The sequence below is a fragment of the Strigops habroptila genome, chromosome 16 (assembly GCF_004027225.2).
Source record: "Strigops habroptila isolate Jane chromosome 16, bStrHab1.2.pri, whole genome shotgun sequence".
Taxonomy (NCBI): Eukaryota; Metazoa; Chordata; class Aves; order Psittaciformes; family Psittacidae; genus Strigops; species Strigops habroptila.
Window position 1 is genome coordinate 1,897,565 of NC_044292.2, and position 22,849 is coordinate 1,920,413.

The 22,849-nt window shown below is 48.1% G+C and overlaps 1 protein-coding gene across 3 annotated transcripts; it reads right to left on the bottom strand.

Moving 5' to 3' along the window:
* Positions 1–942: 942 nt before the first annotated feature.
* On the bottom strand, positions 943–22,591 carry LOC115617432 (protein DDI1 homolog 2). 3 transcript variants are annotated; one of them, XM_030507901.1, is made up of 10 exons: positions 22,376–22,591; positions 17,773–17,902; positions 16,530–16,760; positions 14,112–14,238; positions 11,990–12,117; positions 11,301–11,429; positions 10,487–10,590; positions 9,446–9,635; positions 5,041–5,103; positions 4,648–4,945 (listed from the first exon to the last, which is right to left on the bottom strand). In XM_030507901.1, exons 1-9 carry the CDS (start codon positions 22,511–22,513, stop codon positions 5,087–5,089), a joined length of 1,194 nt encoding a protein of 397 aa, XP_030363761.1. In that variant the 5' UTR covers positions 22,514–22,591; the 3' UTR covers positions 4,648–4,945; positions 5,041–5,086. The 3 variants fall into 3 exon arrangements, with proteins under 3 accessions (XP_030363759.1, XP_030363761.1, XP_030363760.1); XM_030507899.1 differs by lacking the exon at positions 5,041–5,103 and having other exon boundaries at positions 943–4,945; XM_030507900.1 differs by lacking the exons at positions 4,648–4,945; positions 5,041–5,103 and adding an exon at positions 7,000–7,205.
* Positions 22,592–22,849: the final 258 nt, after the last annotated feature.

Here is a 22,849-nt window from a genome sequence, read left to right on the forward strand (position 1 = left end):
CCAACAAGCTGTAGCAGTCTACACAGAGGTATTCCCACTTCGTGGGCCAGGGATCAGCTGAGAGATTGCTAAAAGCTGAGCAAAGGATGTGTGCATACAGCAGAGAGGACACACATGCACATTAAAACAGAAGACAACTTTTAGACAACGTTCACTAAATACATGTTCTAGTACGTTTTATTTTAACCTTAAATACTCACCACGGCCCCAATTTTCTCCAATGTAAATCTTGCTCCTAAAAAACTGATTCTCTAGTTTAGCAGCACGTAGCCATTCACTCAAAGCAAGGCTCTGAAATTAAGAGATTTAAATCACCAGGCTTGGACTGACTTGATCAAAATAGGTCTACAAGTATTTCTCAGTTGGGGTTAGGCTGTTTCTAGCAGTCCAGAGAAAGTTACCCAGGAAATTCTAGCACTATTGATAAATGCTTCAGTAACAGCTTTGGCAGAAGGGCAGATTTCAAAAATGCTATCTGACAAAGAATAAAACTGAGCATTGAAGCAAACTGGCTGATGCTTTAAAGCTTTTATAGCATAATTTCTGTATATGCGGTCTAAGTAAATGAGGCCATAAAACTAGAGCCTTTAACCAGCTTGGTGCAAAGCAGCAGTATTTTGTCTAGCTATTAGCAATTGCTTCTAAAATCATGAAGTGTAAATACGAAAAGGGTATATACCACTGAAAAGCCACTATCTGATGCTTCCAGAAGCTGGCAGTAGATCAACCTGCAGGCTAAGGGTGCAAATTCAGCTCTCGTGCATCCGAGGGCCAACCTGCAGCTGGTGTCTGTGCACCAGATGGGGGTTTGCCCCTAGGACCACCTCACTGAGCCCCAGGGTGTCAACTGGGAGCAGATTCGGCTGGTTAGACTGAGGATGCTCTGATCCGAGACCCTCGGATCAGATGGGAATCATGGGAATAAGCTGCAGATGGGAATAGGTCTAATATATCTTATTTCCTAAGGCTTCTAGAGGGAGATCTGATGACACTGTACTCCTGTACCAGCCCAAGCATTACCCTGTTCAGAGAGGGCTTTTGCTGATTTGAGGTGCCCATTGCAAGGAGAATATATCAAAAAAGATAATACTTCAGCAGGGGTAACACTTACTACCTGCCCAGTGAAGATGATACAGCTGTGTTCTTGCCTCAGCAAGTCATTTTGTAGAGAGCCTCAAGTGAATTACTCAATGCTGCTCTGGCAAGGGGCTCCCAAACAGCAGAGCACTGCCTGCTGCCACCATCATAAGGAGCAGGCTATGAGCTAAACAGATCTGGGAGCCCCAGGCCTAGCTGGTACCTTCGCAGTGCATGCAAAAGCTCCATTTGACATCAGAGGAATGCCTTAAAGCTGTTGGCTCCTCTAAAGGATCTCCTGGCTGCCCAAGCATCTAAGAAAAACCTGACAACCACAGCTCACCGACACCACAGACTCCTGCGAGTTCACAGATGAAACCAAATTTGTGCTGGTTTTTCAATGCCACCCTGCAGGAAAACAAGCCTTGCACACACGGAGGCAAATCTGCCAAGCAACAGGGAAAGCAAAACACCAGGAACACAGGCCAGAGACAATGATGACAACAAATGAAAGGCATGAACAAAAACATGTGTCCAGCTGCTGCTGCCCCATCGCTTCAGGTTTAGCTCAAAGCAGAAGATTCCAGATGAACACTTGACACAAAGCCACTTCTGCCATTTGCAAGTGGGACCAAGTGAAAGTTCCTACTTAAAATTTGGCATCGTTTTTCAGCCACACTTTCCTTCCCCTTCCCCAGCCCCAACAGGGCTTTGCAGAACATCACAAAGTAGTTCATCCTCCCAAAAAAAACCCAACCATCTGGAAAGGGCTTCCTACAGCACAGCCTTGGTGAGCCCTCGTCACTCACCCGGGATGTCCCAGAAGGCCACAATGGTTAATGCAGAAGCCACATCAGTGCATTTGTTTCATAAACCCTATTGGGGAGCCCTCGCTCTTTGAAGAGGTATTAAATTAGTACCCACCAGCTGCTGCTGGTGCCCCACAGTTTGCATTTCCACAGCTGAGAGGCTGATCATCCCCAAACATCCAGATAAAACTAGTGCAAAGCAGATTTCTTCATCCTTCTGATCACCCCCTGCTTGGTGCATAGAGAATGCATCCATTGCAACAGTTCATTCTTCCCCGGGCAGAGGGAGCCATAACACATGGTTTGTTATAATTTCATCATTTTGCCTTAAAGTGGTTGAGCTTGGTTGTCTGGGGGAAACATGGTGTGGGCAAGGCTAGAAAGAAAATGTAAACCACTCCTTTTCCCTCCCCACCCCTACAATTAATACCAGCACATCTTCAAATAAGTTAAAACGTCTCTTTAAGTTTTGGTAGCACCAAATTCTATCCCTTCCCTTCTTCTATCCCCATGTTGTAAACTTGAACACACTGGCCCAAGAGCAGAAAAGGGTTTGGCAAAAATAGGCATCAGCCTTCCCTGTGCACACCCAAAACCGCACGTTTCCAGCCCCCCCTCGCCCTGTGTTCCTCCTGCAAAGCACTACACGTCTGTGGGCATCTACAGACCTTTAGCAGCTGCCACAGTAGTTTCACAAGTGTCACAGACGTTGGGTTATGAAGCACAGGAGAACTAAACCAGATCCCAGAGTCCATTTGGACACGTGCTGCTGTGTCGGCGCTGCACTGAGCGCAGTGTGCAGCTCCTGTCCTGCACACACGCACCCTCAATTCACTTCACAACCTGCTCTGCGCCGGCCAGGGCGGGCACCTGAATGGCTTCTGCTTTTTATTCGTAACATTGGAGCTTATTCTAAACTTGTACATTGAAATAAAAACATGAATTTTCATCCAGTACGCATAATTAAAAGCTATTCCGTCCACACAATGCTAGGACGTTTTTGTTCTTTTCAAAGGCCAAATCTAACAAGTGAAACAGAAGAGACAAGTTACTTTGGCTGCAAAGAATTAAAAAACCTGGCTCAACATTCTGCTTGTACATCATGGTATGTAATTTAGATATGTCCTTTAAAAGAAAAGACACCCCAGTCAGCTACCTCTTCCGTGGTTATGTAGGAACAACGATACTCTTAGCTAGCAAGATGAGAAGAGCAAGATCTGCGTTTCCATCTGCTTGTTCCAAGGCCTCAAGAGCTTCCCGCATGGTAAAACCAGCACCAAGGATCCGATCAACATCAGCTGCAGGGAAGGCAGGGAGAGGAGAAGCTCCCGAGGTAAGTCCAGTACAGGCAGCTGGTGGGTTCTGCAGTGGTTCCTCACACCCACCCAGCCATGGACCTTCTGGAGCAGAAGTGCTGCTTCTCCTGGGTGCTCCTGTGAACAGGCTCTGAGTATCCTGAGGTGCACCTTCATCCACAGTGGGTGCAGAGGAAACAGACGGCTTCTGCTCCAGAGTGGGACTAGTTGGACTCTGATGACCTCCTGCCAAAACCTCCTCCTGCTCAGAGCTCTGCTGCTGGTCAGGTGTGGCTGCAGAATTCACCACGACCAAATCACTCTTACCTGAAAACTTCTGAATCTCTGAAGCACCTTCTCCCGGAGCAGACTGTATGTGACCACCAGACCCAGTGCTGATGTTTTCAATGCCACAATCACAAGGCTGTTTCCCCTCTGCTCTTCCGCCTTCAGGCCTCACCTCATACAAGGAACAACTCTGTTCCTGGCTGGCTGGATCTGAGCCTTTCTGCTTATCTTCAGAAAGCCCCTTCTGCTGTGCTGCTGGCCCTTTGTGAGCCATTTCCAGCTGAGAGACTTCTTCAGAGGCAAGGATTTTACATTCTCCTTTCTGACTGATAACCAAGAGTTTGTGAAGCTCTTTCAAGGCTGATGCAAGAGAGAAACATCGCTCTTCTGAAGGTCTTCCTGGATCCATGTCCAGCTGATGGATGCTGGAAGGGGAAGAGCTGCCTTCAGCCACCAACTGATTATACAACTCAGTATACTTTGCAGGAATCTCACTAGTGCTTTTAGACTGTGGAACATCACCAATGGAAAGCGGATCATTCAAGGAGGATGCAGACTTCAGCGACTCCACTTCCATGGAAAAGGCATCCAAGTTCAGGTTGGATCCACTTCTGTTCCCAGCCTGCTGCTTCTGCTCACTTGCTGAGCCCTGCACTTCAGCTGCAGGCTGCTCAACCACATCTACTTCCATGAAGGCTTCCGTATGCATACAGCTAATGGAGGCTGACATTTGGATACTCCCTTTCCCACAAGAATGACCTAGTTTCTCCAGTCCATCTCCTCTTATTTCCACAGGAGGATTTTCTGGCTGTCTGGCTTCTTCCACAACAGGTTTCTCAACCCCAGCAACATGGCAAGGAGGTTCTGGGTCAGTTGTCTCAGTTTGTTCCTCCGCGTGTTCCTTTTCTGGTTCTTTGCGTGTCTGATGGACTATGGGAAGCTCATGCTTCCCCTCCTGTTCTGAAGACAGAAATACATCTTTATTTTGCCCATGTTTAGCAGCAGTGTCAGCCAAACTATTTGCTTTTGTCACTTCCAAAGGATGTTCCTGACCATGGTCTTGTTCTTTAGCTTTACATTCCTTTAGACTGTCAGCAATAAGTGTTTCTTTGAGTGTCTTCTGTGAAAGGCAAGCTGGATTGCAACAGGGCACCTCCCCTGGCTGGGGAGAAGGGTCGTTATTTGCCAAGGAAGCGTTACTGGAAAGATGTGATAAGAGAGGATGTTCTTCTTCTGGGGTTATCTGGCATTCAGTTGAAGACTCCAAAGACTTGACAGCTCTGGGATCAATGGGCTCTGTGAGGCTGGATTCGGATGAGCAAACTGAAGCAGGGGCAGAGACAGAACGATCAAGTAATTGATTTGTGGAATTACAGATCTTGGAATTTAGTCCTGAAGACTGGACTGGATTTTGAAACCCATCAGAAGCTGGTAATGAGGGCATTTCCAGTGAGGTAGTTTCTTTGTCACTATTCTCTAACAGAAGACAGAAAGAAAGAAGCAGTCAGGGCACATGAGAACTGTGTTTTCACTGTAGTAGAGAGAACTTATAAAGCAATGGCTGTAAATACCTGGTCTGTGGCCCACTCCAGCTGCAGTAAACACACACTACATGCATCAAGGCTTCTGACGTTCTGTTTGGATTAGGAAACAAACACACCAAACTTGTGTTAGCATTCAGAGCACACCACATGCATGGTTATAGTCCTGCGACCTCGCAGCTCCCCTCCCGACTGTCCATCAAGACAGCGTGGAAGCAGCAGGAGCTCTCCCTGTTCACTGCTTCCAGGAGTTCTGCCTGGGAAGTTCCTTACGTCAAGTCAAAAATAACTCTGCTGAGAACCATTTTAAGGCTGTTCTGTACTATCTAAGCTGCAGAGTGGTCCGTGGGTGATACTACACATAGGATAAAATATACACAGCACAGGCACATGTCTGGTTTGTTCTCCGTAAGGCTGACGATATTCAAGCGGCATGTTTCAGGGATATGAGAACTGAGACGGCAACACAATCCCTGGGCTGTGCTCCCAGCAGCGCCAAAACACCAGCTTGCTGCAAAAGCATAAAGATCCTAGGGTGAAAGGCAGAAACCCAAAAAGGAACTGCTGGCCGAGGCTGGAGTGAGCAAAGCAAAGGAAGAGACAGCCTGAAGTCAAACCCAGCTCACTGCTTCCTTCTCCACCCTGAGAACGGATGAATTGCAGATCTCTATCAGTAGCACCAAACACTGGCTCTAGTTATCAGGAGAGATTAAATAAGTGAACTTATCTTGCTAACAGTCTAATCTTGCTAATGTATCAGCTCTCACACTCTCAGTAATTCACCAACATGACCTTTGCAGTAGCAGCGCCTGTTCTTCCATTAAAGCCCTACTCTGTCTGGTGTCAGATATCCAGATTGTGCTGCATGATTTGCTGCTTTAGTTCCTTTTCCCTTCCCAGAGGCCTCCAAACTCCGTGTTTTACCTGAAGTCTTTCTCTTTCTACAAATACCCAGGTGTACTGGGGACAGCTACCCATGCCCAAGTACAGCCAAGAATTCCTTCAGGTCCACAACATGGAAGAAGAGCGTTTTTCACCTCAGCTACCTGTTTCTTTTATTCTCTGTTAAACAGCACCAATGCTGCAGTACCACACCCTGATCAATACGCTTTGGTATAAAGAACAGCAGCTGCTGCACAGAGCAATCCCTTCTGCTGCCTGCACATCTGGTCTTAATGCAGCTACAACAACTTGGAGATGCTGGAGTATTCAAAAGCCAGAATTATCCTGCAGATCTGCAGACTGCTCATCTGTCATCCGGGTGGCAAAGAGGCTTCAGACACAGGACGTGGATGAACACCGGAGGGATCTGTTTCTGTCTCTATGCAGTAGGATTACATTCACACTCTCTGCTCCCAAGGAAATCCTTCAGAAAGGAAGCAGAACTGTCTTTTGACTCAGTGGGTTGGTAGTAAAGGGTCTGATCAGTCAGACACATCAGGGAGTTGCTGTCATTTAGACAGCAAAAGTAGCTGGTAGTCTGCCAGGCACTCCTCCACATCATCCTTCCGAGAGCCATTGTCATCCTCCTCCTGGGGTATCTACAGGAGCCGAATCCCAGCCCTGTCAAGGATATCAATCCAGCTAACACTGGGAACAAATTCTTCTCCACAAAGTGCACCAGCAGGGATAAATTCCTCTCTATATTAGGAAAAACCTGAGTTGCATTTGTGGTGGCAGTGCCTTTCTTGTACCGAGGCTGTCGGGATGAAAAGCTGTGAAAGGGGTAAACTACTGAATACACTTCCTAAAGGAACTGCAGTTTTGCTGCCGGTTCTGTAAATCCTCCATTGTCACTGAGTCTCCCAGTGGCAGGGGAAACACTTCATATAGGCAGAAAAGAGCAAGCTCTCAGAAAGAGATAAACAGACGTGGAGGATCTAGATCACAGTAAAACATAGCAGGGCTCCACTCCCACCTCAGCTGCCCTTCTGTAGGTGTTGAAATGTGGGCTTCAGGGGATTAAGTAAAGCTCAAGAATAACCCAGGTGCATTGAAAATAAGAACTTTAATAGCCCACAGATGTATGCAGCAATGTCTGTTGTACCATCTACCAGGGGGCAGCAAAGATTCAAGCTGTTATAAAAGAACACAGGCCTTGTAGAGAGCTGAGCTTCCTTGGTGTTGCATTACATCCTCTCCCGCTCCACCTTCCTGTTCATTTGCTTGGACTTCCTGGTACCATCTGGCAGCAGCTAATAGTTTGGGAAGAAAGGAAGAGGGTATATTCTGGCATCTTTGGATATAGCCAACAAATGCCTGTGGGCCAGAGGCTTGTAATACATCTAAGACTTAGAGTCAATCTAAACAAGACCTACCTTAGTTTTGTGCACTGGTGTTCTACAAGCATTAAATGAATACCCAAAATGATTTCCTATTCTCACACATCTCTGACATTCCTCTAAGGCTCAGCAGCAACAGTGAACTGCAGACTGATTAGTCTGAACAAGGCCACGTGGCCTTTAGAACTGCAGCTGCATAACCAGCTCTAAGTCCTTTTAGGCACTTTTCATTTTAAAGCACTCAACTAAAATGCTTTTATTGTAAGGACTCATATTTTGGACCAAAGTTTGCTTTTTATTTGACCCTCTCAGCAGAGAACTAAGTCCAACCAACCATGACGTCTGCAAAATCTTATCTGAAATAGAGAGATACTGCAAAAACCAACCCAGGCTTCATCAGGCTCAACATTTTAACAGGAAAAGCACTAATATTTACACCTGCACATTTTCTCTGCAGGTTATGTGAGGAGACGTGAGCTCAAGCTGCCAAGTCCGACCTTTAGTGCTGCCAAAACCTGACAGGGACAAGGTCAAATCTATGTTTGTGTTTCTCTCTATTTGCTGCAACTTAACAAACATTCAAAGTTGGCTTTAAAAGCCAAACTTGTAAACCATTTCTTGCTGATTCATTAAACCCAGGCCTTCCTCTAAGCCAGGCCTTCCTCTAAGCCAGGCCTTCCTCTTAGCCAGGCCTTCCTCTTGAGGTTCTTACATCTCTGGAGAACTTGTATTCTTAGAATGGAAGACGACTGGTCAAAGGGACCAATAAGTGCAGTCCTGAGCTCTCCTTAATGTAACAACATCATTATTTGCAAGAAAGTCACTACTTACTCTTTGGACTATCAAACAGCAATTGGGAAGTGTTAAAGAAAAATGTCAGTGCATTACAACTGCTTTTAAATATATCTATATATATAAAAAATATATATATTCATATTATACATAATATATATTATATATCACATACAATTAATATATAAATATATATAAATATATATTTATATATATTTAACCATATATATATGGTTAAATCTGGTTATCACACTTCAATTTTACACATGGGCATGCTAGAGTCTTCAAAAATCAGCAATAAAAATGTTGAAGAAATCAAATTTATCAGCTCAAACATGACCCAGCAAAGTTTTGCGTGTGTGTGGGAAGCAGAATCTCACTGTGTGCTTTCAGAGGGACAATCAGCAGTAAAACTCAAAAGTCTCTAGAAGACACTTGCATGTAAAATGTTATCTTTAAAGGTTTTGGAAAAGGCCTAAGGAATACACTTTGTGAGGTGTTCACAGCTTCATGTAATAGCAGGGAAAAATGATAATGAAGCTTTCATTTAGTCAAAAGCCTGCGCTGGAGTGAAGGGAGGAGTTTAAACAGACACAGCTTTCAGCTCTTTTGGCATCTCCACTTTACATTTTGCAGCTACCAAAATCTTCCATAGCCTAGAGTCAGGCTTCATTTGTGCAGCTCATGGATTCCAGAGGCACAGGGAACAGAACTATGCGGAGGGTGAAAATCCTCTTTGCAGATACACATCAGGATGTGAATTCAGCTGCTGCTTTTGAAATTCAGAGCAACAGCAGCCTCAGTAAGAGAAGCAATTCACCTTCCAAGGGCACAAGCACCACTCTAAGGAAAAACGCTGAAACAGTACTAGTTCTAAAAATTGTCATCTTTGGTCCAGAGATTTGCTCTTACTGCTTCAGCTCCTCTATTTTTACATGCTGCAGCTATTAAGAGAGTACTTGTGGAAGCCCCCACAAAGCTGTCTTTACATGAGGCTGCTGAAATATCACCCAACTGAGCCACGGCCCTGCCTACGCACTACAACTGGTGCCAGAGACAATCATTTATCTCCACACCTCTAAAGGCCAAGAAACCAGAGCAGGTAAGAAGTTGCAAGGAGAGCACAACTTAACCAGCAAGCACCCCTGAATGCCTTCATGCAGGTTTGCTGTACAGAAAGAGAGAAGTGCAGTTAGAAACAACGAGCAAGAACAAAGCCCCTTCCTCTCCACCGTTTACTCGCTGATGCTGCATTAGACTGGATCTCCTAGGTGCTGAGAAGGGGGAACTGCTGACAGGCATCCTGACACACAGCAAGGGAACTATGCAGATCAATATTTCAACTGGGCTGCTCCTGGTACCTGCTTCCTCTACGGATTTCTGTATTGCTTCTGCTAGTTCCTGGTCTGCGATCTCCTCCGGCCGCATGTCCTCCCGCCCGGCCCCGTACGCCAGCCGGGCGCACTCCGGGAGCTCGCCCTCTGGGAGGAACGTGGTCTGTGAGCCCGTCGTGCCAATCACCAGTACATTCTTCTTGAGATCAATGGAGCACTGTGAAAGAGCATCGAGACATCAGGGGCCTGGGTAAGAGTCAGTCCATTCCCGGAGAAAAAGGAGAAACAAGGTTAAACAATCCATTTCCAATGGGAAGGGCTCACAGCAGCTAATTGTGGGCCAAGAGCATCAGCTCTAAGCAAAGGGCCCCTTTATGACCTGCTTTGTAACAAATCATTCGGTTGGAAAGCTGTGAGCATCTTCCATTAGAGCAAAAAACTTCAGGGAGCAGCCAGACATGCTCCATCTATCCATGATGTATGAAGTGTATGTAGTGTATGTACTTCGTAACTGGCTGGAAGATAATCCACCAGCAACTCTCCCCAGAAAAATCCTAATACATTTACAGGCAAGGAAAGCATTTCTGTTGCACTTAGCACTGAACTTGGAAGAGCCAGTAACTGCTTCAAAAGAGGTTAGGAACTGGAGCAGCTCTGCTCTGGAGCCAGGCTGAGAGAGCTGGGCTGGGGCAGCCTGGAGAAGAGAAGGCTCCTGAAGGGGACACCTTAGAGCAGCTCCAGTGCCTAAAGGGGCTCCAGGAAACCTGGAGAGGGGCTTTGGACAAGGGCCTGTAAGGACAGGACAAGGGGAATGGCTTTAGCCTGCCAGAGGGGAGATTGAGATGAGCTCTGAGACAGAAGCTCTTCCCTGTGAGGGTGCTGAGGCGCTGGCACAGGGTGCCCAGAGAAGCTGTGGCTGCCCCATCCCTGGCAGTGTTCAAGGCCAGGTTGGACACAGGGGCTTGGAGCAACCTGCTCTAGTGGCAGGGTTTGGAACTAGATGAGGCTTTAAGGTCCCTTCCAACAAAAACCATTCTAGGATTTTATGTTTTTATGAGGTTTTGATACCTGATGCCTTTTAAGCATATCCAGTCCTAAAAGCATGTCCATGGGCTGCTCTTCAAGGATTGAGAAGGAGCACGCCAGGAAATCCCCTTCAATCTGGACCTGAGCTGAAATGTGAGGAAGAGAATTTACCTCCTTGCAGTGCTACAGTGCAATAAATCTACTCTCAGCTCTTCCACCTCCCGGGCAAGGTCTGCTCCTGGCAAATCTGAAACCAGAGCTCTGACATACCATTTTGGTCACTGAACATCCAGCCCTGTGCAAGGCCCAGGGACTACCAGGCCTGCCTTGGTCTCAAGAAGTTAGTTAAGAGCTGACCTGCTGTAGACCCTTATACACTGCTCATCTAACCCTCCAAGCCTGAGGAGCTGTACAGTGAAGACAATTGTTCTTCAGACAATAAGAACAATCTCTCACCCAGAAAAACTGCACAAGGCACAGCCAATCTTCTCTTCCCAAAGGAATACAACACACTCCACTGTACTGGAGCCCCTCCTGAGCAACTCATACTGCCCAGCAGTCCCACCCCAAAGACATTAGCCTTGTTTTTTGCACCCAGAGAGAACACATCCTCTCTGTCTGCAGGAGCTGAGGGCTCCCTCACCTAAAAGCGTTAAGGTAATTCCATTAAAAAAAGCATTAAACGAGACAGCAGCTTTTCCTGAGACAAGCAAACACTCTGCAGATGCACTTTTATTTTACTCTGTGGGAGTTTCTAACAATTATAGCATTAAACCAGATCCTCTTGGTGCCAAGGTTGCGGGAAATGCAGTCACATTGCTGCTGAAGCTGCCCCGAGCAGAATGCCAGCACTTACCTAAGTGCACTCTGCCGATGATTTTCTGTGTCCCTACACCTTTAGCAATGCCAGCCCATCGCCGATCTACCAGCCTCATGATGTTGCACCTTTCAGCACAAGCTTGGCTCATGATGGTCATCTGGGCACCTACCAGCAACAGAATTGGTGTTAAACTGAGACCTCATCACAGATTCAAATTCTCCCCTAGAAGGGCTTAAGATCTTGCACTCAGCAGCTGGGAAACCAACCTGCCTGCATCAGGCAACTGCACTGGGCTGTAAAGGCTTCCTGTGAATCCCACTGTGTTGAATTGACTGTATACACACACCAGTATTACTGTAGAGCTGGAAAAACCCCAAGTACTTTCCCTTTAAGGCTGTAGATGGGAAGCACTACATTAAAGGCACATGTAATCCCCCCATCTGTAAAATGAGATAAGGCAGACACGTGGCAGTGACCGTTCTGGCACTGGAGCCCAGAAATTCTCACAGCAGCCTTGGTCTGAGGGGCTCAAGCACTCATGTGTGCTGCTTCTCTCAACAATTTTGCTTTATACAATGCCCAGGCTGCTCTCAGGTTTTAATTAGATGCTTCAAAATCTTACAATACAGTGCTTTAGTATGGAATTTTTGGGCAATGATTCTGGAACGATTGCTGTTTCCCTCAGTGAAAGGAGAGCACAAAGAGATGAGAATGAGTCAGTTCACCTGAGTCAACAAAGGCTTTCACTGGATGTCCATTGACTTTGCAGTTAATGTACAGCATCACCACCTGCCCAAAGCTCTCAGGGGCCTCTTCCATTGCTATCGTCATATTTTCTTCAATGTTTTGTTGCCTGAATTTAATGGAGAAAAGAGAGAAGAATCAGCCCTTCCATCAGCTGAACCTTACAAGCATCCCTCTGACTTACAGACCCAGTAATCCCACCCACTGCAGCTCACCTTACAAACAGAACACTCAAAGCACACCAGGGACTGCTTCATTAGCTACACATAGGCTTCCCAGCAGAGGGGTTGCTAGTAATGGTTGTGGCTTAATCCAGAGCCATGAAGACTGCTCCTTCCAACACCCTGCCCAACTCACACTACAGCTCCTGACAACCTTCTGTTTGAACAGAAACCCATCACCACAGAGTTAACCTGGAGAACTTGTGAGCAAAAAACCTGTGTATTTATTACTCTAAAATAAAGCACTGAGGGCACACAATGATGATGTTGCCAGTAGCTACAATGCTGGAATCCCACACAGCAGCTGAATGTTCAAATCCTCCAACGTTTCCCTGGTATCTTTTCTTTTCCAGGCACAGGAGGGGAGGGAGGTGAGCAAAACTGCAGTGAGAAACACCACCATGAGCACAAACCCCTGGTGCAAATTCAAGCCTATAGAAGAAACATGCTTCCAGAAAGAAGTCCACCACAGCCCCAGAAATAATGGGTATCTGCAGCGACTGCATCCGAAAAAGCTTCATCTATCAAAAAGGGCTTCCAATTTTGATGCCATTTCATTTTAACTCCTCAGTAGTGGAAGGGGAAAATCCCAAGCTCCTCTCTTACCCATCTTCTGTGCTGTAGTAAGCCTTCCCCCAACAGTGGGGAGATGAGGTTTCTTGGTGGTGAAGGATAAATAGCTAATGGCCCCTGAGACCTGGCTCACTTGGGAGCTAAAGCACCCTACTGCCAGCATGTCCCACTTCACGTGTTCATGAATCAAGGAGCCACATATTGTCCTGTCTTTTATTATTTAAGCTTACATCGGATACACAGTGGTTAATCTTCAGTTTGTCCTCTTGTGAAATCCATTACTCTGTTTTCTCCGTGCTTGACACTCCATCTAAGATATACTTTGAAGGGCAGAAATGTGTCTCAAAACGAATAGGACATTTGCCACAGCCTCCAATGAATCCTGGGCAGAGCAAATCTAATGAAGCAAGGAGTTCAAGGTGTGAAATCTGGGGACAGCTGCATGGCCTCAGGCACATCACCTTTATCTGTCCCCTCATCTATGGAAAGGAGGAAGGCATTCCTGTGCCTCAAGCAATGTTTTGCTACCTACAAATGTGTGTTTTCCTGCTTTGCTAAGCAAAGCATTTATCCAGCACCAACACCTTGTCAGCTGTAACACAAGAATGACTCTTATTGCAAACGAATTTTGGTTATGACCAACTCTGAGCCTATACCAGAAAGACACTTCTTAGTTGAGGGAAAAAAAGCATCAGTCGTGATCTGACTCAAGGATTTATCACTCGGTTTAAGACTCAAGCCCCAGCCCAATGCAATTACACTTGGAAGACAACAAAAGGGAGCGAGTGCTGATGAGCAGAACATATTTCTACAGAACATATTTCTACAGAACATCTCTTCTGACAGCAGCGATGTTCTGAGCCTGGAATTAGCCAGAGACACAAACCAATTAGCAGTACACAAAACCCAATCTGGAAGGCAGCTGGGAGAAACGACGCCACGTTGCTGTGCAGAGAGCTCAGCTTAGAGACTAACACAAGCCCGAGGCACCCAAGTACCACCTCACCAGAGGATCTCTGCTCCTCTTTCGAAGGGGACCAGCTCTGGGACATCACATGCTGCCGCTTCCTGGTCTGTGCTCAAATGGATACCTCTGAAGGATGGGGGTGCACCCATATGTCCCTGAATCCCAACCTTCCCATGTGCAAAGGCAGCTCAGAGCATTGCCTTCCAGGCAAATGCATGTCTTAAGGCAGGATCTAAACACACTCTGTGCATCCTCCAAGGAAAACACACCATGGATGGAGGCACACTGTAGAAAAAGGCACTGTGAAGACCTCCAAAACCTGCAAGTGACTTTGGTTCCTACCTTATGTCTTCTTCTATCTTGGCCTGTGCCTCAAGATCAAAAGGGTCAGCTGAATAGAGCCGGATCCTCTCCTGTTCCCGCCGGGCTCGGTCCTGCTGCTGCTCCAGCAACACCCTGGTGAATTTCTCTGCAGTAACAGGGAGACACAGAAATGCTTTTTACTGGAAATTGCTCTTACGAATCAAGGCCTGGCACAGCAAACTCTTCTTTTTATGCCAGCATGCACTCAGGGGTAGAGTCAACAGCACATGCAAAAAAGGCTTCCTCTGAAGGCAGCATGGATCACCTCAAAGGATCAAACTTGGGAACCCACTAAGATGAAAAGTGACTGGACAGAGCTCTTTCTCCTTGTGTCTGCTACCCAAAGTCAGCACAAACAGTCTCAATTTCCTTGCACATACATTTTTATATGGATGAAATATGGAAAAAAACATGAAGACAATATTTAAACCAAAGAGCTGCCATTAAACCAGGAATTCGTTCTTCTACTGCAGCAAGAATTGCCTACACAGTATGCCAAAAATACCCAAACAGCTGCAAAACCAGCAGATAAATGAGATCCGAAGCAGAAATGAGGACTAAGAATCTGCACAACTCAAATGAGAGGCTTGAGTGCACGTGTCTTTTGAAACAGCTTCAGAGATAGAAGGCAGGTTTCACAGCTCTCAGCAAGATGCCCATCCATGAGAACAGCTTGCAAAATGTGTCACATTTTACACTCAGCACTCCCAGTAAAAGAGTAGCCCGTGGACCCAGCAAAGAGCCAAGGCAAAATGAAGGCTAACAACAAAACTTGCTTTAAACCCAAGCAACACAAGCAAAGACATCACCATCCCTACAGCTGAATACCTGCCACTGCAATCGAGAGGTCCTAGGTGGGACACCCACTTCACGAAGTTTTAAGTACACATTTTAAGAACACAGTTTTTAGATCCCCACTTTTTGGATAGCCTCTGGCTGTTTTTTACTACTTGGATGTGATCACATACATTCCCAAAAGGACTTGGCAATAAATTAAGTTCTGTAAACACAGAAGGTTGTGGGTTTGCTTCCAGAGATACAGTTCCCATGAAGAAGCTCGCTGGCTCAGAGGCTGTTAGATGTTCAGGAAGGCATTAGGTGTATTTTCTTACTTGTTTGGGTTTTTATGTTTTAAATTAGGCTTCTGTATAGCAGGTACCTTCTAAAGCACTTGCGGTACATATCTATGCGTGTATTAGGGCATCAGAGCCAGAGCTGAACTGGATCTGTGCCCAAACACTGACAGTAGCAGTACAGAACAAGGCAAGCATGACCAGCTCAAACCCCATCCTTCTAACAGCCTGCTGTGGTGATTTGGGACTAAAACCACACATCTGAGCCAAAGTTTACATGCATAAGACAAGACAGCTCAGCAGACGAGCCAGTTCTGGGTGTCTAGGGCTTAACATCTCATTTTCTGTGCCAGGAGCAGCACATCTTGTCAAGGTGATGGAGAAACACCGGCACTACGGGCACAACTCTCGCAGGAAGAGCACAAGGGATGTGGTTTTAACTCTGGCTGTGAACTAAAGTCAGAATTGAGAAATGAAACAGGCCAAGAATATTCAGGCAAGCTCCTTTCTAGCTTTATTTGACAGAGAGAAATCGCAAGGATGTAACCTTGAAAGTGGGGGAAAAAAAGTCTCCTGCTACAAGATACTTCATTCCCTGCTCATGGTAGGGGGGTTGGAACTAGATGATCTTAAGGTCCTTTCCAACCCTAACTATTCTATGATTCATTTTCCCACACTCAACAGGATTTATTTCCTAACTAAATGTCTTGCAGCAGTTCAGAAAGCACAACTGCTGATGCCCACACCACCACTCTGTTTAAATAGTGAAAGGACACAAGAGTTCAAACCTTTCATCTCATGAAGGATGAGGGATGAACACAGCTACTCAACTGCAGAGGAAGTGAAAGACATGGTACTAGGCTTCAATTGCAGCCAAAATCATCACAGAATCATAGTGTTCAAAGCCAGGCTGGACAGGGCTTGGAGCAACCTGCTCTAGTGGAAGGTGTCCCTGCCCATGGCAGGGGGTTGGAACTGGATGAACTTTAAGGTCCCTTCAACCCAAACCAGTCTGGGATTATGATTCTGTGAAAAATCAGGTGCTGAGCCACTTGTGTTCACAGAAACTCGACTCACTTGTGCAGCTGATATTTCAAAGTAGGGATTGAGGATATTAAAGCAGGAGAAATACGCCCAACTCAGCAGAAAGGTCTTGTTATGAAAAGATCTCTGCCTTAAGTATTCCCAACTGGCACCTTTTACCAGCACCAACAAGGAGCTGGCAGCAAACATCCCAGCGAGTTAAACACCCGCAGCTGCCTTTTGTTAGAACTGAGCTCCACCAGGTTCAAAACCACCTCCCAAAGATTAACCCCCACCTCACCGAGGTCTCCGCTCAGCAGCGCCTCCGCCAAGGGCGGGTTCCGCTCCTTCAGCAGCGACAGCTCGTGGGGGTTGGCGAGCAGCATCTCCCTGAGCAGCACCGGGTTGTCCAGCCCCTGAGGGAACGAGGGGGCATCGGGAGGCGACGGGCGCAGGCGCTGCGCTGGCGGCTGCTGCTGCTGCGTGGACGTGCCCGGAACCGCGATGCTGCTGAAGTCTATCCTCGGCAGACCTTGAGGGAGAAAGAGGTCAGAGGTGTTGGTGCTTCATGTTCACACCGGGAAAACCACTCTTAATGCTGCAGTATTAGACCAGACTCGGGAACAGCAGTTTGGAAGCATGGCCACGCACTCAGGTTACTGGGTTAGGAATGCCAGCGCGTCTTGACGTAACTCGTCCAGCCTTCTATCTGGCCCGTTTTCTTATCCCCTGAAATGCACTTAGTGAACGACAGGCTCGCTATTCCCAGCTTCACCAATGTGAATTCCACACGGAGGGATTGCAAGGCTGAACCTCACGTCTCTCTAAGGCACTTCTGAATCTCACGGATTAAAACAAACAATAGGGGAAAAAAAAAACCAAGAGAAGTGGCATTTCTGCAGACCTGCATTGCAGGTACCCATCCTCCAGCTGAGGCAGGAGGATGAAGACCTCAAGCAATGCTCCCGTGCCCTTTTCAGCCAGCAGCACCTCCTTTTCCAGCCATGTTTTATGGCATGGATTTGCTGGGAATGGCTGTGGAATGCAGGACGCAGAGCTCTGCTCAGACATTATCAGAGGAGGCTGTGGCGTGTAGCACAATTGCATAACTGGGTTTGTTGAGATGCAGCTTCTCTGGGTATTTGTCCTGTGTGGATTCAAAGAGCACATCAATACAGCCTTTTAATGCACCTGAGCCGTGCAGACCACGTATTACTGTGCCATTACACCAGGTGGTTGTATGAATATTCACAGGCCTTTACAAACCCTGCTGTTCTGAACCAGTTCCCTACCTTGCTCTCTCTGCATTTCCCCGGGAGAACAATAAAATGATATTTGCTTCCTTGAAAGAAAAAAATCCCATTAAAAGCAAGCCCTCTGGGTAATTTCCAAAGCCTCCCACCTCACCCCTAACCACCCTCCCTTCCAAGGTGTTTTGCTTAGTGAATTGCTAAAGGAGACCGACAAGACATGGAACTGGTGTTTGATAAACATGGAGATCTTTTGCATGCTCAGTGCAAACGTTAGCACAAATCCTGTCTCACCTGGGAAGCGGATGGAGGGCCGCGGCTCTACGGCCTCTTTCTGTCGCAGGATCACCACATCCCCGTCTTTCAAGCCATAGGAGGCCAAAGATCTGTTGTTGTCAGTCAGCGGCCGCTCCGCATAGACTATCTGTTCATGGAGAGAGAGCAGTGAAAAACTCTCCCCCAGCATTGCAAAGCAGGGCAAGATAAAAGCCAGCAAGAGGTTACTAGTTTAGGAAAGGGCTCCAGTAAACCCTTTGGACCCCTCTTGAGCTCCAGAAGGGAAGGTGAGCAGTGCTCACCACAGCCTTGCCCAAGCACCTCTACCTCAGGCACAGAAAGGCCTCAATGAGTGGTTGGACAAGGACACAGAGCTGGTCTTGCTGAAATCTGGCAGCGGTTTCTCAAAACTCAGCATCTCACAGAAGGGCTGGTCTCTTTTAATGAGAGGCCAAATTGTGAAAGGAAAGCAAGCCTTGCCCCAGGCCTGTTCACCACACGTTTCCAAACTCCAATCTCTAAGATCACAAGTAACAACCGTCTCCTACAGCACTGTCAACCCCTGCTGACCAAGGACCAGCTGCAGACCTACAGGCAGCACCAATCAAGACAGACCCACGGATGATCCAGTCCAATATCTACAATCTCTGCCTTCTCCCACAAGACAGTTCCCCAGAATAACCAGTTTTACAGGGACCACAGTGATCAGCTCAGTGATTTCCAGTTTACTTCAGTCATGTAACTCTACCCAGACATGAGGGTTCGGCACCCAGACACCCCTCCTGAGACTGCAATCAGTCTGTGGTGGGGAATTAACTTCTTTTGACTATAAACCACAGTCACATCATTTTCTATTACGATAATCTGCCTTAACAAGGGGTCCACAGATTAAACATAAAATCAGATTGAGATCAAAATGAATAATCACCATGGGAACATTTCTATTCACGTTAGATCTGATACCTACAGACGCCCTAAATTACAGGGAAGCAAGAAAATAAAATAAAGATGTGATTTACAGGAACAGATGTTCCCCAGAAATGGTATCTGCTAAATATTACGGTTCCTGTGCCTCCATGGGGCGCAACGAGACCCAGTTCAACAGCTCCTGCCCCTGGCAGGAGTCCAGACTGAGAAGTGCTGGAGAACTCAGCCTAAACCCGTTGGGCATATGATTGAATTTCATGTTTACCACCTTGTTTAGCAAGACTGGGTCTTGCAAGACTGGAAAAGGCTGGTTCAGCAATAACAGGTTTGCTGCAGGTCAGGACTGGCAGTAGTGGGGCGAAGCTTTGCTGTCCTCACGTGGATGGGCCACAGCTCTGTCCGATGCTATCACAAGCAGCGGAGCCAAAAGGAAGATCCAAAAACCCCCTCAATGACTACACTTCTTAAGGTCTGGAAGATGCTCCTGACGTTCACTGCTTTACTCCAGCAACTCAGAAACAACACAGAATCTCACTAGTGCATAACAGCCGAGATCCACCGTCAGCAGCAGTGCCAAAGACAGACAGGAAAGGCAAAACCAACAAGAACCACGTACAACAGCAATCAGAGCCATCAGCATGAGAGAATCCAGCACAAGCTTCCTACCTCCTCATTAACAACACGCTTCCCAGCCTCAGCAGTATTCCACTTGACTGGGTCCCTTCCAAAGCAAACATGGGTCTGTAAGCAATATTCCTCTCTATTCCGACGGTTTGCAAGACATTACCAACATAATTAAGGTTAGGGTGTGATGGGAAGAGTCCCAATGCATCCTCGCACGTTACCAGACGCGTCCTGCCCGGCCTGACTCAGTAACGCCGCTGCCCGCAGGGAAAGCAAGTGTGGGATGAATCCCGGCTGCACGTGCAAGTCTGGAATGGCAGCTTCCCTGCACAGACACTCGGGAAGAGACAAGTTAATCAGTTTAAGTGAGGTTTTGCCTCTGTCGTCTTCCTGGGATTGGATTTAAGAGCATTCGGCCTTAACACCTCAGACAATGAATTAAGCGCCCGGCGCTCACTCTACATCCATTAGCAGCCCAGCTGAGCAGCTTCTGACCCACTCTGCTCTGCCCTTAGAACAAGCTGATGTAATTTGGTGTGTTTGGATTGTCTGGTTTGTAGCACCCTTTTGTTTGCTGGCCAGGCACCAGACATGGGCTCTTCCAGAGGTGGCCTGCGCCGGGATGCAGGTGCTAATACTGCACGATGGATGGGTACAATGCCACAGGGTAGAACCTCCTTATGGAGCAAGGAACCCCAATCAAGAGTGGTAGATACCACCAGCAACCACAGATCAAGCCAAACCCACAACGCATTAAATATGCCTGTTCCCCACCAAGGACAGCAGACATGTGGCATGTAAAGAAAGAGAAATGAAGGAAATCAATGGTGCTGCAGAAGACAATGGTTCTGCCGAGAGCCTCCCCATGTCCCCTCCAGAAAAGCCACCACCTCGATGTGTGGAGGAAACCCCAGTGAGCCATATTAGTTCCCCTCTGCCACCATAGCTCCTCTTATCACCACAGCCTGCCAGCAGCGTCTCTGTTATCTCATGCCACCCTGTGACCACAGCTCCTTGCTCACCTCCACCCAACTGCAGCACCCAGAATTAATGTCACAAACCAGCAGAGAGCAAGATTAGGATTAATCTCCCTCCAAACACAAGAGAGGTTTACTCCACTCTGCACAACCCTTGCTATGAAATTCATCCTCTCTTTAGTGCTGATGTGACACCTTCAATGTACACCCTGGTTATGGAAAAATGGCAGCAAACTACCTGGTTTGGTGAATGTACCACTGCCTGTTTGTGGAGGATGGTTTGAGCACGCAAAGTCCTTCTACACAACAAGCTGCTTTGATGATAACTTGTGGTTTTATACCTTTCTCCCCACTGAAGGTCATAGAATCCCAGCCTGGTTTGGGTTGAAGGGACCTTAAAGCTCCTCCAGTTCCAACCCCTGCCACGGGCAGGGACACCTTCCACTAGAGCAGGTTGCTCCAAGCCCCTGTGTCCAACCTGGCCTTGAACACTGCCAGGGATGGGGCAGCCACAGCTTCTCTGGGCACCCTGTGCCAGCGGCTCGGCACCCAAAAAGGTCCTCAAAACACTTCACAAGCACTGGGCAGAAACAGCGGAGAAAGGAACAGTGAATACACAGCTAGAAAACATGAAGATGAAGCAAGGGGATGCACAAACAGCAGATGGGTGAGCAGGAGGAGGCAGCGATGGCTACGAAAAGCCCAGCGCTGATCCCTGTTACCTGCAGCTGATTTCAGCACAAAACTCTACAGCGGTTTCATTGCAACAGAGCAAAATATAAGCAGAAAAGTCCTCGAGCCCTCATTATCCCAACTCAGACCCAGGGCTGGCAGGTGATGGAGAACAAAGCTGAGAGTGAGGAGTTACGCAGTGGTTGTCCCCATTGCCAGCCACAAATTCAACAGTGGCTGCAACACAGACACGGTTTACTGGAGCGTAGGGACAGGAACCTTTATGTGAGGTGGTTTCTCTCTTTCTACCTACCAAAAATCAAGAGGTTTTCCCCTAAAGGAAAATCCATCTCACCCTGATTTTCTACCCCGGCTTTGCAGAGCACATCACCCTCAAAACCAACCTCTCAGCCCAAAACCAAAGGCTCACCGAAGGCAGAGGTAAAGCAAAACACCGCGGGTAAAGCTTCGGGAACCTGTTTGGTGAGGGAACACATCCACCTCAAAGGCTGTTTCAGCACTTTTTCCATCGCTGACTAATAATCCCTTGACTGGAAAAACACTTTATTAATTTAGACTGGGAAAAGGCTCGGGAAGCAAAAGCCATCCCACAAAACTCCACTAACTCTGCCAGCACCCTGGGAATGGGGACATCGCCCTGTCCAGCAATGCCTTGGCAATAAATGGGTAGAAAGGGGGGGGAAAGGAGGACTGAACCCAAAACAGTGAGTAAAGCCCAGATGGACGGACAGACGGACGGGCAGACGGGCGAGAGCCGCCCCCTCGCCACAGCCTCATGTTTCGGCACGCTGCGAGCGAGCCCCGAATTCGGGCTGGAAAGGGGATTTTGGGGGGAACCAGGCAGACGTTGTGTTCACTCTCTGCACCTATAAGGAAATATAAAGGCGGAGCAAAGCCTCAAACTGCCCTTTCTGACCCGGCTGCGAGGAGGAATACGCTGATAACGATAAATAAACCTTTTCCTTAGCATTTCGGACTCGCTCCCAGGGTCTGCCGCCATCCCCACCCTTGATTCCACCTCTTCCACTCCAAATCCTCCCCCAGTTGAACACCAAATCCTCCAAAACCTCAGTAAAAACACACATCTTTCCATTCTCCCCGCCAGCTCCGTCGCGGGAGGAGAGGGAGCCTTTCCTAGAGGAAGAACACCGGGAGACCGGAGTCCTCTCCTGAGGGGAAGAGGAGGGGTTTGAGGGAAAAGGGACGCGTTTCCCCCCAAGCCCAAAAGGTGGGTGCGAGGAGGGGCACAACCCCCCACCCCAAATCACCCCCGAACTCGGGATGCGGCGGGGCTGGGGGGGGCTGGAGAGGGGACACAGGCGGGGAGCCCACCGCGCCGCCGGCCTGAGGCGGGTCCGGGGCTGGGGGGAGGGGGGGGGCCATGTGGGGCAGGGCCTGACCTGGCTCTCAGCCGCCGGGATGCCGGACTCCAGCTCGCAGAGAAGGCGGAAGTTCTGCAGCTCGAAGTCGGCGTCCACCTGCAGGGAGAAGGTGAGCTCGCTGCGGTCGCGGCGCAGGCAGAACACGGTGAGCAGCATGACCGCCCCGCCGCCACCGACACCGGGCCCGCCGCCACCGCCGCCAACTGCTGCCGCCGCCGTCAAGCGCCGCCGTCGCAAAACGCCCGCCCCGCCGGGTCAGGCGCCGGAGCTGTCAATCACGGCCGCTCGACCAATCGGTGAGCACCGGGCGGGGCCGGGCTCCGCCCCCTGCCTGCGGCGGCACGTGGGGGGGGGTCTGCACCCCAAAGCTGCCCCCCCAAGACCCCATCTCCCCTCATTCACCCCTTTTATTCTGACCCCAGTGCCGTTTCCGTGTCTTTTGCCTCAAAACACCCCATATACACCCCAAAGTAACCCCATGGGTACCCCAAA

Bases quoted from the DNA above. Each gene is read 5' to 3' on its own strand.
- LOC115617432 (XM_030507899.1), bottom strand. From the start codon at position 22,513: ATGCTGCTCACCGTGTTCTGCCTGCGCCGCGACCGCAGCGAGCTCACC. The intron at 11,430-11,989 runs GTGAACTGACTC...TGTTGCTGGTAG, and splicing joins GAAAGCCTTTGTTGACTCAG to GTGCCCAGATGACCATCATG. The intron at 9,636-10,486 runs GTATCAAAACCT...GCTCTTTCACAG, and splicing joins ATATGCTTAAAAGGCATCAG to TGCTCCATTGATCTCAAGAA.